The 17,023-nt window shown below is 39.4% G+C and overlaps 1 protein-coding gene across 1 annotated transcript; it reads right to left on the reverse strand.

Moving 5' to 3' along the window:
* Window positions 1–628: 628 nt before the first annotated feature.
* Window positions 629–14,403, reverse strand: GPR143 (G protein-coupled receptor 143). Its single transcript, XM_026848940.1, has 8 exons — window positions 13,625–14,403; window positions 11,828–11,937; window positions 8,770–8,864; window positions 7,328–7,420; window positions 6,716–6,825; window positions 5,317–5,425; window positions 2,703–2,820; window positions 629–1,304 (listed from the first exon to the last, which is right to left on the reverse strand). Exons 1-8 carry the CDS (start codon window positions 13,866–13,868, stop codon window positions 1,005–1,007), a joined length of 1,179 nt encoding a protein of 392 aa, XP_026704741.1. The 5' UTR covers window positions 13,869–14,403; the 3' UTR covers window positions 629–1,004.
* Window positions 14,404–17,023: the final 2,620 nt, after the last annotated feature.

Here is a 17,023-nt window from a genome sequence, read left to right on the forward strand (position 1 = left end):
GGTCATCATTTTTTCATAATTTTCAACCATTTTGGGGAATTATTTGGATATAGGTACTTAGGGAACTGCACTGAAAGAGTTACATAACTGGGAAGATACGGAGAATGGATTTAATATCTCTTCATTCAGCAGATGAAGACATAAAATAGAGCACACCTCAGAGAAAGGACACATGAGTCCACTTATTCTGGTTTTTGATGAGCACTCAGATCATCTAGGGGGTTTTGGCAAATGTTATCTCTTAATGCACCTTCCCCTAACAGTCATAATCTCGTTAGACAAGTATATATAAGGATCAAACTGAATCCATACTAAAAAATAATTTGACGGGTTATTTTCACTTGAACCTGAGGTGAACTGGAACCACTATTTTGAAGTGTTTATGGAACCTAGACTGGGCTTGATTTTTATCCCTAGAAAAAAAAATAAAATTGAAAATTCATATAAACAAGCTAAAAGAAGACTATGTCAGTGAGATTCTACACAAACAGGAAATATTTGTGCTTCTATCAAAGTTTGCTGTCACTAACATTTTACCAGAGTGTCAAAGCTGAAAATGGTGTCTCAGAAATCCTAGATCTGTAATTCTGGGTGAGGAATTTTATGTTAAGGCAAGCAAGGCAACACATTTAAAAATCCAACATGTTAATAGTCCATTTATTTAAACAAAAGACTCTTCTACCATATGGAGGTTACAAGAGAGATTAAAACAAAATGGATGAAAATTAATTATAAGTAACACAGATCTTTGCAGAGATATACTCCTGCTGAAAAAGGATGAGGTCTTTAAACCTGTTAACACATCTTCTATAAGGCAAACAAAGACATAAACCATAGTATCTCTCCATCTCACATGATCTCTCTCTCTCACACACACAAATTATAGGAAATTACATCAAGCCATTGGGCACAAACCAAGCCAGAGTACACAACAGCTCACACAGTGATGTGGTTTTATGAGTCTTGACAACATGAGAAGTGGGATCCAGCTCTGCATCTATAACCTACCAGCCCTGATAGATAGGAGAGCTCCTGGTTAATCTCTCATCACTGCTAGTGTTACCTTCAGACAACATGCTTATAGCCTCATCAGTCTGCTGGCTGTCAGTTGTCGATATCTTCTTTGAGTCATGGATGTTGCTTTGGTAGTTCACTGGTGAGGGATAGGCATTTTCTCCCACAGTTGATGAGGACATTGACTCCCAGGCTATTTCTCTTTTTTGCCATTTCAGGTCCACTCTCCATCCCGTCCAGCCATAGAAAGCCAGCGTGAAGAGGAAGCCTTGCATCGGATTAAGAACCCCCTAGGAAAGAAAAGTGCAACAGGAGTTACACCACTTAGGCTCCATTTTCAGCTCCACCAAAACACTTTGTATGCATTAACAACTTCATTTTCACTGAATGATTGCCATCTTTAAAATATGCTATTTGCATGCAACTAAAAATGTACATTGTTCCCATTGCAGACACTAACAAATTGGAGTGAAACACCGTGAAATGTTGTTACAATATGCTGAGGCCATCCCAGTGAACAGTAAGCACCAGTTTTCTAGCTTGTGGGGAAAGTTTAAAACACACTAGACATTTTTTTTTTCACAAAAGCAAATATTACATTTTTTAATGGAAGCCAAGTCAAATATATGAGAGTAGACACCAGCACACACAGACAAGTTTTTTTAAAATAGCAGGAATTGATCTGTCTGGAACTGCTGCAGATTCCTGAGCCACTGAAAATGTCCATCAAAGTGGAATGGACAAATAGAGAGACACCGAAAAAGAAAACCCCAAGTGATTTCCAAAATAAGTGTCTCTGTTCCCAGGGCAGTGGGATGCTTGGCAAGTAAATGGTTTTAGCTGTTCCTATTTTTCTCACGAGAAAATAGCAAATTATTTTTACAGGCAATTTTAAAAAGAGCTCAGTTCCCAGACCTGAGCTCTTGCTCTCCAGGTGAGCAAGAGCAAGGCCTCTGTCACATGAATGTGTTCACTCTTTGTCAGAGGAGAAGGTTGTATCAAATCAGTTGCATCACATAGCCCCTCAATGCAAAAACACTCAAGAGCTATACACAAAGCATGCTTAGGGCTTACAGGTATTTAACAGCTCCAGAATTAACTCGCTTGGAAAATGAACCTGCAATATCACCTCTGAAAAATCCCTCTTCAAATATTCCAACAGGAGAAAAGAGGGTAGGGTACCAGCATCTTACGGATCATTTTGGTGCATTGCTTTCAAGATTTTTCATGTATTTGTCCCCAAATAGTTATCCAAATGACATGACATGCTGTAATTATTCTTTATAATAAAGAAAACCCTAGTTACAAACAAAATGCTTGTTTTATTGGGGGAACCTTCAGGAATCATGAGGTAAACCATTGTAGTTTGCATTGTGGCAGAGGTTAGCAAGGTTAGACTATTGTAGTGGTCTGTTCTGTACCTTAAAATGGATAGCAATCACTCACAGAGAGAATGCATACTCCACGAAATGGGAGAAGTGTTGGGCTTGGGTACATTTTTGGCAAAGTTTCTATATGAAAAGTATTCCCAGTGACCCCTCCTTCCTTTCTCCTGCTTTCTGCTTTTCACCCCCGGTTTTCAGAGTGTTTATATCCTCAGAAATCTTGAACCACCCACTACATTGGTGCTGTTCCATCAGTCTTATAAAAGTGATTTCTAGGACTAAACAATGTCACAGCTGACCTACCATTATAATCCATGTGATTAGTGCAGCACTTCTGATGTTTTTCAGGGGTGTTTCATTGATATCTGGCTGCATTTCAAGATAGAACAAAAGGCTCTCATTGATGATGTTGGATGACCAGCTATTGCAGGAATAAAGAAGAACAAGACAGTTTTATATATATATATATATATACATACATATACATATATATAGGTATATGTAAAATATGTTTTACCTTCAAATTATAGAAATCAGGACCACTAATAAGGAGATTTTTTTTTTTTTTTAAGACTAGGTCTCTTGAAATCGTGATCAAAAATCTTACCTACTAGCCCAGGCCTAGTCAAATAAATCAATATACAAAAAAATAACCAGACTGAGCTGGCTGCAGAACAGTAAATTGCAGGATAAAATTGAGATGATGAACAGCCATAATCCATGTTGACATCATGCATGCTGACTTCTTCTCCTTGCATCTTAAAAAGATAGGGCTTACAGATAAGGAAACTAAATATATGCATACATGTTGTAAAAGGCTGCAGAAACTCCAGATGGAGTTAGAATTTCAGGGCTAGATTACAGCAGACTTTCAAAATGTCTGTAAAAAAACTACAAAACAAAACAAAAGTTGATTTAAACTTGAAAATGCCATCAAATTTTTGGAATAGAGGTAATTTCTGTCGCCAAAGAAAGATGAACATAATCAAGCCTCATCCTCTGCAAGAAACTGAAGATATTATACACTAAATAGAGGTTATAGCAAATGGTTGTAACTTGTTATGACTTCTAAGCAGTCAGACCAGCATTTCTTTATAGTTCTACTGTAGCTTCAGAAAGGAAACAATCAGCATTCATGTCATACTCTCTAAAGAAGTTTATATATGTCCTTCTTGCAATTATATTTTTATCAGTGTAAAACCTCTTGCTCTCCCCTCCCAAATCTGCAGACACATCTTCCACCCCATGTTGACCAAACCTGCTGTCTTTGACTCACGCATTCCGTATTTGACTTCTGGGATGGAAGGGAGTCTTCTCTAGGCTTCTGTCTTACTGTCTTTCCCTACAGTAACCTTTGAGAGAGTTTCTACACTCCAAAGTTTATGTTTTATTAGGAGAACAAAATCCAAAACTAGAGCTGTGTTTTTTTGGGGTTTTTTTGTTTTTATAATAGGAGAACCCAGAATGAGACAGAATGGAAATAAGCAAATGTCCCCACTGTGTCCTTGGGGCATTGGTCCTTTATTACATGCTTGCTCACAGACCAGCAAGCTGGCCACCATTCCTCAGGTTGCAACACGCTTCTGTGGTGCCTCTGGGCTCTTTATTTCCACAGCCCTGGAAGCCTGGCTAAATCTCTGTTCCTCATTATTTTAGCAATTTCCAGGCAGCCATGCTGCAGGATCTTTCACTGCTGTCTCTCACCCCCTCCCCTGCTGGCTACTCCCACCCTTTTCACTAGAAACCTCTCTCCCAAGCCAAGTGGACTCTGTTATTGCCTAAGAAAAGACAATCATTCCCCTCCAGAGCACTCCACTATCAGCAGCCAGCTTGCCTTTTAAAGCAATGTAGCATGCATTAATGTATCTGTGTACAAAAAAGTTGAACAGTTGTAGAGACCACAAATGGCCAAGTCATTTCACTACTCCAGGACCATTTCCTTCCTCCTGTTGTTGCTTGTGTTACCCACGTAGGTAGTAAAGACTTCACAGAAGTGACTGCTTCTTGCTAGTCATTGCACAGACCCTTGGAGAGTGGATCACCACTCTTTCTGGTGCCTTTACTGCTGGGTGATGATTGTGAGATTGCAGTAAAAAAAACATTTTCTCCAAAAAGCAGTCCCTATTTTGCTGTGTGCATCCAGTATCTCCAGTTGCAATTACCACTCTAGAATCTTTCACGCTGGATGGTGCTGCTGGAGCAGAAGCACAAGGATCTGTGGATGAAGTGTGTACCCGCCCTCCTTTCTCCACTTGCCTTGTTCCCTCCCATCTCTCCTCCCTATCTCTTTCCTGTTCTACCCAAAGTACTATTTTCATGGAGGAAGATGGAATATTAAAAAAAAAAAATAAATTAAATGATCAGAAATTTTGCACACAATCACATGGAGATTTCTCTTCTGGCATATAACCCTGTATTTCCAGTCAATACCCATGCTTTTTTCACACACTTGGGATCTGCAGACCACAGAGCTGGCTGCATTATATAATTGTAGTCAGGGCTGTGAAGTCAGTCTTAGAAAGATATTTATTGTAGGTTTTCAGTGACGTGTTTGGTGACAAGTGGCTCTGAGAAAACTTGACTACAGAAAAGCATCTGTCAACCCACAGTGCTGGGGAGCTGCTGTTTCAGTTAGCTTTAATCTATGCCCAACCTTTTCTTCTTTTTTTTGCTTTTGTTTCATGGGGCTATTGTTTTCTTGTTGATTAAACATTTTATCATTTCCTTGCAGCCTTGTGATGCTACATGAGTGATTCAGCTACTTTGTGAAGTAGTTTAGAACTAGTTCTTCCTTAGACACCTTCCCTTCCAAGCATAAAGACAAACAAATGAAGCAACCTATCAGTCTCTATTCTTGTCCCCGACTCTCTCCAGCTGGAAAAGAGGCAGTTTAAAAAAAAAATAATATACCTCTTACCAAATAACAAATACCAGCATAATTTTGAAGAAGCGGATCTGGATCTCTGTCCCCAGACGTCTTTCATTCTCTGTGTAAATCCCTTGTCTCCCTTTCAGTAAGGAGGCAACTGGAAAGTATACAATTATTTTCATTAATATATGTGTATCTTGTTAGTTATAAGCTCAAGGATCCAAAAGATAGATTTCTGTAAAGAGGAAACAAAGGAATGGATGCATTTGTCTCCTTCAGAAGCTGGAAGGACCATCATCAAGGAATCCCATATATAGCCTAATACTAAAGGAAAATAAGTACATCCATTATGGATTCCTAAAATGAGTGATACTCCACTAGCTGATTTTTCTTTTCTCAATTCCACTGAAAATAGAGAATAGTATGGTGAACATACTTTTCCTTTATAACAAAACATAGTACTTACAACTTCTGTATAATGTGTGATATATTTATTATGTGATGTTCAGCCTAAAATAGAATACATTTTATCCTGTTATGCACATTATATTTCATTGTGCAATTGATACAGCATTGACTACACCTCTAAAACTTGAAAGTGTAATGTCAGCAAAAATAGACATGCTGTTCAGATATCACAAGGAATATACATATGCACAAACACAAATATACTGTGTATTTTCCCATAAAAAGAGCAACTCTCTATAGGAACAACTTTTTAAAGCAACGACTGTTCCTTTGAAAATGAGTGGGATAGATGGGATGAAGACTGAAGTGAAAATGCAAGGTCTTCTGTTGCTGTCTCTATATATTCAATGTGTAGATGATAAGTGGGAATTCAAATACTGCAAACATCTAGTACTGCTCATATTACATGCAAAGAATGCATTGAATCCGTGACTTTTTTTCAGTCTCATTTCTTCAAAGCACTGGATAATAAATTAAATGCCAACTTCAAACTTCATCTTTGTTGTGTACAATTCCCATTTATTTCATAATTTCAGAATCACGAGTGACAAAAATTTGATCATATTTTATTATTTTTTTAGCTCCAGGGCTGCCAAGAAGTAAAATCAACTATCAGATCTCGCCAACATTATCTTTAAACCAAAATAAATTACATTCCAAAGTCCAGGTTGGTGCCAATACTACAGTAGAGATAAGCATCCACTATACACTTCAAATATTTTAAATCAAGACTAATTTGGTAACATAGAAACATCTTTGCCAGTAGAGGTTTGATTACGTCATCACATTTTGTCTCTAGGGCATATTTCCCATCAAGAATGTATCTTAATTTTAATAGGCAACTCCCACCCTTTGGTATATCTTTATGATTTAATGAGGAGTTATCCTGCATCACTGAATACACAGACATGATGTTTTTACAATAATGTTATGTTGCTAAATAACACATACTGATTAATGCTGGCCATTAGGAACATACCTGCTGATACTGTCCTCCTAAACAGGATTGGGTTGACCACCAGCACTAGCAGGAGTGGGGCATAGGTTGTGATGTAATGTGGGATTGCATGCTCCAAGCCATTTTCACAGCTGAAAAGAAATCATTAACAGCTTACACATAGGCTTTTTTTTTTTTTTTCCACAGCTGACAGTTCTGGCTATTCTATCTATGTCACCGTTAACTTTAAAAAATACAAGGAATGAACCAAATAGATGTAAAACTTTTCATTCACAGACCTTCACCACCAGTTCACATGGGACACAAAGTTAATTTTTAACATATCTGTGCATTTTTCTGAAATTTAAAGGAACAAATAGAAAGCTAAAACGAGGAGCGAGGGAACAGTGGCTCATAGTAGAAGGTGTATCATAGTCCTGCAGCATGCCCAAGTCCCATATTGCCTGGCATATTTCTTCAGGGCCCGCTGAAACCCAGGCAGGTATTTCTAGAACGTGCACTGACTCAGTGGGACATGCTTGTCAAGTTCAAAAAAGTTCAACATGTGAACATCTGTCTCTCAAGCTGACCGAAAGACATTCAGATGACCAGAGTGCGCTATGATTTCTCACTCTGTTCCAGAGTCCTGCTTACCTGGAGAGAGAAGGGTAGTAAAGCAGGGCGATTCCCTCCCCGCAGAGCATCACTGCAAGGCCCCACGTCATCATGTGGTACAGCACAATTGTACTGCAAGCACCAAACAGGACAGGCATAATTAAAGATACCAAAACTTACACTTTCCACATTGCAATATAAAAATGAGCCCTCACTGAAACAGAGCTTTACAGATATAAAACGGTCCAGAACCACACTGACAGTACATTAAACTAAGGAAAGCAGGTGTGGCGAGGGGGGCCCTTCAGAAAAAGGATTAAATAAAGTGGTTGTTCAGGCTTGCACACACAAGTCCTGTATCCTCCAACCTGTAGGGTAGAAAGCCTTTCCCTTTCCCCCAAAAGTCAAGAAGGAACCCCTGAATCCATTTCTCCTGCAGAGAGCAAATTAGGGGATTAAAATTTAAGAATGGAGCTGAACAGTGAAATATACCACCCTTCTGTAATTTGCAGATAATTATGTTTAACTTTTAGAGTTGGATACTGCTCCCATTTTAGGGAGATTCAGATCTGTGGGTGTAGAAGGCCTTTCGTTGTTTACCCTGATCTTAGAATCAAGCCCAAATATAGATGATTTTTTTTTGGTTAACAGGGATTGGGGGGAGGAGGTACATCCCAGTTGTTTCAGACTAGATCCATGGGACTTCACAAAATCAGGTTTGTCCTCCATGGGCTGAAGTTAAGTCAGAAATCCCCATTTTTATAACATCTGCCAGATGAACCATGTCTTCAGATACCGATTGCTCAGTATCATCTAGGAACAGAGTCATATAACTCCATGTTTAGCAGTAGCAACTGAAGGACGTTTTGCCCTTCTAACAACCAGCTTAGAACACCTTGTATGTTCTGTCTGGCATTAAAGCATGGTACTTGCCAAAGGGTTTAGCTTCTCCTGTTACAGGCATTGAGAAAAATGTCTAGTAAATACATATTGTTCTTCTTAAAAACTTTACAAATGTGATCAGAATTGTAATAATGACAACACTGAGAAGTGGATAAAATAGAAAATCTGAGAAAGAAACCTGGAGAATAAACTATATGAAATTCAGCACTTTCCCCTCTCACTTTTCATTTTCAGGATAACATTTTGCTGCAAGAATCAATATCAGGTGTGGAGTAGGGACAAAAATAGTTATCTCACTGCAATAAAACTTATAGAGCTTGATCTGCTCCCTATTTCCCCAAAGGTTAAATTGAATTCAATTACATTTAAATTCCAGTTGGACATAAATAAATCAATATCTGAGCATTGCCCTGTCAATTTAAGCACATAGCACACCACTAATCCATATCATGACCTGGTAACCATATGAATATCACATGTTTGTACGAGCTTTACTTACACACTTAGGTAGTTGCAGACAAACATGGACATACAGTGTTGGAAGGAAAATTACAAATTCAGAGCTTTAACTCTGGTACCTCAGTCCAGCTGATCTTCTCACCACCAAGTAAGAATCAACAGCATAGCAAAACAACCACCAGAAGCCAGCACTATATAATAGCTGGATCCACATCTGCAGAGAAAAAAATGCCAAATGTCACAGCTGCTTCTCAAGTACCACTGGGGACAGAGGAGGGACTCAAACCTTTAGCCTGGTGATTTCTTCTTTAAATGTGTGTATTTTCCAGCTGAGATTATGAACTATGAAATCTTACTCAAAATCACAGGAACAGCATTGGTGTAGCCAACAGGTCGAGTCACAGCTAAACTGAACAGCATTTGTTTTCACAGCTTCCTCTCTTGTTCAGAAAACCTGTTATTTACCTCTCCGGTCCTTACCCTCAATGTCCTGAGTGAAGCCCAAAGAAATTTATAGTAAGAATATTTTAATTTTAGGTTAAAATTTCAGTAGTTTCTCAGTAGCTGATGCATAAAAATATAACTGAGGCCAGTCATCACCGCAGTGTGCCTATGCATTGTGGCTTCTGCAGGGGACAGGCGTTTTCTCCATGCACAGAACCCAATTTAGGGAACTGTTATTAAGAAAAAAAGGTCATTAACAAAAATATCATTCACCGTCTGGAAAAGTTATCCATATTGAACACCCAGACTGATTTCTTCAATAAAAAATGAGAGGAAATAGGTTCAAGTTAAATTCCACAGCGTTGATGAGCTATGCGTTTTTCCCGTGAGTTTATATAAGTGATCATTCTTTGACACTGTTTATAAATTCCAAATTTCTTCCCCATAGGAGCTGGGGAATTGATAATCTGAAACTATTTTAACATTCAGATTACCTTTTCTCCAAGCCCTCTTTCAGTTCTTCTCTGAATATCCTTTATCATGGCTCCATAGTAGCATCATCTTACAGCTGGAAACCAACATACTTGTTACTAAGCCAAATGTCAGTGAATAGAGATCTACCATTCCTTCCTCCAAAAGGCAAATCAAGCTGGGAAATATTTCCTTTCGCCATGGGTGTAGACCCTACTTGTAGTCCTTTGCGGCACGAGTTATTCAGTATTTAATTCAAACAACATGACATTTTCCTAGTGCACAGGAGCCAGAAACTGAAATTCCAGTTTTCCTTCTAATGCACTTTACCCATAGCACTCAGCATGTAACTTCATCTGCACTTTTACATATTTGCTGTGGTTGAAAAATGCACAATTTATTATACATACACACACAAAAAATAAGCGGTGGGGTCTTTCCATGCAGAAAATCCAACATAGACAAGACTGTCTCCAAAAATAATATAAATCAGATGCACTTAAAACCAAAATCTTCATATGCTATCTCACTTTTTAGCAAAATGACACATACTGCTACAGTGCCTGAGAGCATACCTCTCTGCAAACCAGAGGGTGTTATTCAAAGGAGATGCCTAAAGGCCTCACTGTTGGGAGTTTGTATTGGCTTGTGGTTAAGTGAAATAAAACAATAGTACTAAAAGAAAAATAAAACAGAATCAGAAACATTTTATTAACTCACACAAGAATATGTTAGGGGAAGTGAGTGGAAAAAGGTTTATTTTTCATTCCAATATAATTAAATCTAAATTTAGCAAGTGATTCAAAAGCACTTTGCTGAAGCCCAAGAAAGGGAAAATAAAAATTGTGCTAGAGCACTATGCTGCTTACCATCTAACCTGAGATCCAAATGAAAGCAAAACAGTCTTTGTCACTGTTTAAAAATACTGGCTTTTGTGTTAAGGGCTGGAAAGTGAAATTTAAGACATAGGGAAACATGGTTTTTAAATAGGACATTCTTATTACAAGATATTGATGTCTCTGATTTCCTTTTCCTCAAAGAAAAAAACCCAAACATTTGCATCTAATAAGCAGAACTTAAACATGTGCGATGAAAACTTAAACATGAACAGAGAATCAATATATGAGTACAATTGATAATTTGCTTCTATGGCACACTATTGTGTCTAAAATTGACATTATATAGGCATATAAGGTACAGTGACTTCAATTTGGCACATATTGTTTTATTTTAAACCTACTAGAGCTGAATAAGTTTGTTTACATGCAGCATATCCTCTTCTGTATTGTAAACTTTGAATTGTAAAGGTAATACTGTTATTGCTTGTGCATGAATTCACTGGGCAGCCTAAATTCCTGTTGAATTTGGGTAAAATGGTGATCTGTCTTATTTGTCATTCTCCATGTTTTGGTAAAAATCATGGCCTTTTTTCTTGTACAGTAAACTCAAATTATATGTCTCAGTACTGTGACTGCAATATTTGAAACTGAGTTTTAATCTGCACTTTTGGAATGCATTTGCACTTTCTTATTCTTGTGTTTTAATCCAGAAGATACTTTAGATTTGGCCAGATAATGGCCAGCCTCAATGGCAATCTGACCTATAATCCCACATGTCAAGGACAGACTTTCTGCCAGCAGCTTTGCGTCTTTAGTATATTTATCCTGCAGTCCCTCTGTGTCCAAAACACACAATCTCACGGTGCAAAAGCTAATTTGAGCTACCCGAGTTGCTGGTTTCAGTTGGTCCCCACTGCCACCACGCAGGCTGTAATTTCTGCTGGAGAAGGTGCACAGATACCCTCGTGCTATGGGTGTGACAGAGCTGCCGGGACATTAGCAACACTGCACCAGCACAAACCAAACTGGTGGTTTCACAGTCCATTTGGGATTGTTTTTACCCTTATGCCTTCACATCCCCAACTTTGGCACAGGTGCACCCTCCACTATCCCAGCACTCCTACGACAAGCGAATACTACAAAACGCTTAGGACAAAAAATGCTTGGGACCAGTCTGACCTGCACAGCCCTGCATCTTCATGTGCACCATGCAGCATCTAGCACCTTGCTCGCCCTGATCCAGGCTTTTGGAGGGAGGCATGAATGCACTTGCAGGGGTGGGGCAGAAGCTGAAACCATCATATCCAGGCTCTGACTCACAGCCGAATTTCCTTTTGGACACAGTGGTTTGCCTTTCAGACTCCCCACGCAGAGGGACTGTCAACCAGGAGGAGGAGGAAGCGAGGACAATCTCTGTACCTACCGCGCTCCCCACACAGAAAGCAGAAGGCCACATGTCAGTCCCGTTCACCACAGAAATGTTAGCTATGAAGCCTGGGAAGCCCAGCCATACACTTGATCTGAAGATCATACCTAAAGAAAAAACATGTATTAATGCTTTGAATCTGCTGGCGTGATTTGAGTCACATGCTTCTCCCCAGCCACATATTTCACATCGCAGCCCAGATTTTGTGCATCCACAGGAAGGCTACGGCTGCAGAGGAGCACAGCAGGAACAACTGTGCTGTTTAAACATCAGTGTAATTGCTCCGGGAAAGCAGTCCCAGGAGTCTGAAGCTTCTGGGACTTGAAATATTATGTAGATTAAAATCTCACTTACAGATACTGTCACACACTTCCCTAAAATAAATTGTGTAGCCTTTAACAGATTGACATAAACCAGTAAGTAACTATTTACAATTTTAGGGGCATGTATTCATATGCTAATGTTCATTTCTCTATAATACCTCATTGCAGTAAAAATGTTATTTCCCATTTTTTGTTATCTTCGTTTTTACAAGCAACTTTTTTCCTCTCTGACACAGGACTGAAAAAAAACAGGGCTCTAGAATTAGGTGAGAACAATACCCATTTTTGAAAATGAACTTATACTTTGTTAGTGAGATTTTTCTGGGCTTGCTTGAAATAGGCATTGAAGTATCAACATACAGCAGAACAAACCCACCAGGTTTCCCCCCAAGAGAAAACCATTTGCAACCAACCAAAGTGAGTCTAATTCAAAAGACAATGATGCATAAATAGTTCGAGTTTGCCAGTGAAATAAAAAGGGAGAAAAATAACTTTATCTATTGTGGGTCTCATTTGACTGAAAGGACCTTTTTCCAGGTGAATACACACACATTTTTTACATCTCTCTCTTTCTTTACTCCCCCTCCCCCCCTCGTTTGTTTTTATATTGGTACTTACTACATACGATGAGAGAAGTATGGAATGGGAAAAGACCTGAAATCCCACTCTGTCTCCAAGCAGGGAGAGAGACTTACAAAGCAGCACTATTTCTATGATCTAATGTGAGGGGAAAAATGTTATTGTAGAAACAAACTCATCCTGTATTTTCATAGCATGTATCACGATAATTTATACCTAATTTGGCAGTAAACACCATAGACTGATGGGACAGATTTAGACACATTAGTTTCCCTTTGACTCATGAGTTTTGTTTTGTTTTCTGTTGTTTTATTCCTCCAGCCTATCAGCCAGGCTGGGCAGCAGGTTGTCCTTGATAAGGGAGATTCATTCACATTTCAAAAGCCTGTGTCTAGAATAATCTGTGTACAGCTACAGTTCAAACTCATTTGCTGTCAATCTGATGTGCCCAGAGAAGTGACTGGCACACAAACAAGACTGCAAACTTGGTCTGAGAGGCTTTAAAGACATATAGGAAGTGCTTTTCAAATGTAATCCTAAGGCTCGGCTAAGTGTTTGATGTCAGCTTTAGAGTTAAATTTGCTGCCTCGCCTCCACTTTTATGCTTACTCTGAGAACCAGCTGCTGTTCTGGATTTTAATTTGTTTTAAAGCAGAGATTTTGGTGTAGATTTGTCAAGAGCTCTTACTTCTGAAATATATCTGTTAAACAAGACCTTTCTCTGCCAAAACCCATCGTTTTCTGATCTCACTTAGCCCAAAGCTTCTTGTGAATACATACAGCATGTTTCCCCAGAAATCTTTGTCCACTCACCAGCTTCATTTGGCTGTGGTACCTCAGAGCAACAAGAGCCCCCTACAGCAAGGGTGAGGGACGCTAAGCTGGCACTTACCTAAGCCACCAAGGATGTCACAAATGGAGATAAGGAGAAGGATGGTGGAAGAGGAGGAGGCTTTGGGCATCTTCCGTGGGCTCTGTCCCTTCTTCGGCAGGAGCTGCAGGATGGTCAGTAGCAAACTGACAGAGGCACTGCCAATGCAAACTCCGCAGAAGACTTCAGGCTGGAAGTTCATCACTAGTTGTGTAGCTGCATCCCGGTTTGGGCAGCAGTAGGTTTCTAACCTGGGAGAAGCCATGAAGCGTCCAGCTGGTGGAAGGACCCCAGGAGCAGAAGAAAATGCTGTTGCCTCCCCAAAGCAGCATTGACTTTTTCTTCACCCTCCCCATTAGACTTTGGTGGTGAGAATCACGCGATTGATGGATCATGTGCTGCTGCTGCTGCTAGAACTAAATCCCCTAGAGCTGCCTTTCTCAGCCTCTCCTAGAAAGATCAGATCCGAACAAGAAAACACAGTGTAATCTGAAACATGCCCCATGCTTGCTCAGAGCCATTGGCAACAGTTCACTCACATATTTCTGCTTGCACAGTGTGTTATACAGGAAGACTTAAACTCACCAGAGCATTGAAGATGGTTTAAAATTAAAAAAAAAAAAAAGGATGCAGATACCTAAGGAGAAGCATTACATTTTAATTATGTCTCTTTAGCCCCATCCCACATGGCACCCTTTAATTACTGCAGATTAACTGAAAAGATGAGTCCAGACAGAAGCAGTCCCAGCCTTTACAAGGAGGAGCAGGGCTATAAATCCACACCCTACTCCAAATCTAAATTTTAGTGATCCAACCCACCCATCTCTGTAATTAAAACTAGAAAAATGATATCCTATCGCTGAAGAAAGAGATTACATTTAGGAAGACAATATTAAACTCATCATATTTAAACCACAAGCATGAAAAGTCTTTTTAGTCTTTACTGTCTGCGTTGAATCAGCTTGACATGGAAAATTCCAGGACTTTTGATTTCTCAAGATATTTTTTTTTTTTTTAATTCGGTAAGAGTTTAATATGAAAACAGGAATTTGATCTGCAATATTTGTTTTTACTTTATAAACTAGACAATATCTTTTGAGTCAGGGATCCTGTTAGACACAGCAGCAAATACTTACAATCACAAATACAAAAAGTAACTCTCTCCTCTCAGCTGAGTTTCAAACTCCCTGCATCAGCCCTCACCCCTCCAGGAAACTTGTTTGCAGGAACATGTACAAGAAATACAGGAGGCGGCATTGCCAAAAGACTTAAAGTGAACTAGATGTTAAATAGCCTAGTCATGGATTTTATAGTTAGTCCTTACAAGAACATTTTTTTTTTTTCCCCAGTGGCCCAGCTTGTATTTTTATCAGAAATTAGGAAGGTCTGATGAATGACAGTGGGATGTTTTGCATGTAAAGGTTATAAAACACAGAGGCTTCAGCCAGCATGTTTGCCCTCAGTAGAAAAAACAGGCACCAGTCCTGAGTAAAATGGTATCTGATGTTCTTCATCATGCAAGATGCCTCATACACTTGATCCCAGCACAAGAGTGAACTCCACCAAGCTCACTAGCCTGCTGACGGCTGGTGGGGGCTATGCAGTCTTCCAGTGTGGGGCTTGGGTGGTGGCTGCCAGACATGTCACCCAGCCTTGCTCCCAGGAGACGCCCCAGTACTCTGCCCGGGCTGTGGCACCCAAAGAGCAGGACGTTAGCTGGCAGATTCAGACTCCTACACACAGGTGTCCATACATTAGTAAGGTGTCTGAACTCCCATTATAGTCAATCAAGATCTGAGGCAGCTAAGCTTAGAGTCTAGGCTTAGTCTAGAGAGCTGTTCAGCTCTTCCTAAAATAAATGTACATGGCAAACCAAGAAGGCTCCAGTGACTATAATGGGAACTCAGGCTTACACATCATCAAAGACTCTGAAATCCAGGCAGTTGAGTTTAAAGCTGAATGTTTTTGCTGGATGTTTGCATAAAGAGATTTCACTGGTCCATGGATGAGGACAGATGAGTGACCTGGCTGTTGCAATCCTGTGTTTTGTTACTACCATGTATACAAAAATATACTGGGGACAGTAAGGTTGTGAATCAAATTGCCCTGCTCCAGAAATACAAACTCTTGTTGAGGTAAAGGAGAATAACCTATGCTCTGTTGTCAATATAAGTCTCTGTTGGCAGTACAAGGTCAGAACTCCTTAGACTTCACCTCTGTTGGAGCAATAGTGCACAGAGTTGCCATCTCTGTCAAAATACTGCATTGCAATCTACCTGGCTAGTAAAGGACAAAAATTACAGTGATTCCACAGAGACAGATTATTACTTAAAATAAAACCATCATCTACTACATATACAATGCAAATACATACAAATTAAAATAAATTATGTTTGCTCTCATCTGAACATAAATTTATATTGCCTGGTTTATACTTAGAACAGCAAAACTTTTAGATTAGAGAAAAAGAGAAACTGTTGAATACAAGTCTTTTGTTTCCACTATCGGTTTCTCAAACTGTTCCCCTCACTATTTCCGTTAACATTTTTCTTCCTTCAAAAATCTGAAAAGCATGTCATTATCCTGATTGTTTGTTCTGGCTTACAGATAGGAATGTTTTTCGTGTTTTGCTTTTTCTGCTTATCATTTGTTTTCACTGATCCTGGCTATTTGGCTCACATGGATTTACCATTTCATTATTTTAACTTATCCCTTCCTTTTGTTCAGCCACTTTGAAACTACTTTCACTCCTCATTTGTAGTCTTGTACACAGGAGATGAATTTTTTTTTAATCTTTCTCTCCTTTGCCAGCTGTGCACCCTATTTTTATTCCTTTACTAGTCTGAGTGGAGGATTGCTTTTTAACCTCTTCTTCTGGGTCCCTCCCCTCCTGCTCTCTCAGGATTTGATTACAGTTACTTACAGAGGGAGTAAGTGATTTTTCTTGGAAGCAAACCATATGACCTTAGCGTACCTAATACAAAAAGAAAATAAAGTGACTCATTAGTGAATGGATAACTGCCATGATACAAGTAGATGTGTCTTTACATGTGGACATTTGAGGCTGAATGGGAGATGGATCTGCCAAACTAATGAGCCACGCAATATCTCAGGTGGTAAGATCTAGCTAGTCTCTGGCCCTCATTGATAAACTCAAAGTACAAAGCGTCGTGGTTTGAGCCCAGAGGGAAACTGAGCACCATGCAACTGTTCACTCACCACTTCGACCCCAGTGCTGGGAAGGAAAAAATGAAGCAAAAGGCTCAGGAATTGAGATGAGGACAAAGAGGGTTGGCTCACCCATTACACTTACGGGCAAAAGACAGACTAGTTAGGGGAAGAAAAAGAACACCCCTTTAATTCAAACACTAACACTTAGGAGACACAGTGGAACAGTGAGAAGCATTACCATGTCTTAAA

Source organism: Athene cunicularia (genome assembly GCF_003259725.1).
Source record: "Athene cunicularia isolate RWA chromosome 1 unlocalized genomic scaffold, athCun1 chr1_part1, whole genome shotgun sequence".
NCBI classification, from domain to species: domain Eukaryota; kingdom Metazoa; phylum Chordata; class Aves; order Strigiformes; family Strigidae; genus Athene; species Athene cunicularia.

Bases quoted from the DNA above. Each gene is read 5' to 3' on its own strand.
- GPR143 (XM_026848940.1), bottom strand. From the start codon at position 13,868: ATGGCTTCTCCCAGGTTAGAAACCTACTGCTGCCCAAACCGGGATGCA. The intron at 6,826-7,327 runs GTAAGCAGGACT...ATTTCTTTTCAG, and splicing joins TACTACCCTTCTCTCTCCAG to CTGTGAAAATGGCTTGGAGC. The intron at 2,821-5,316 runs GTAAGAGGTATA...TTCCTGCAATAG, and splicing joins ATGCTGGTATTTGTTATTTG to CTGGTCATCCAACATCATCA.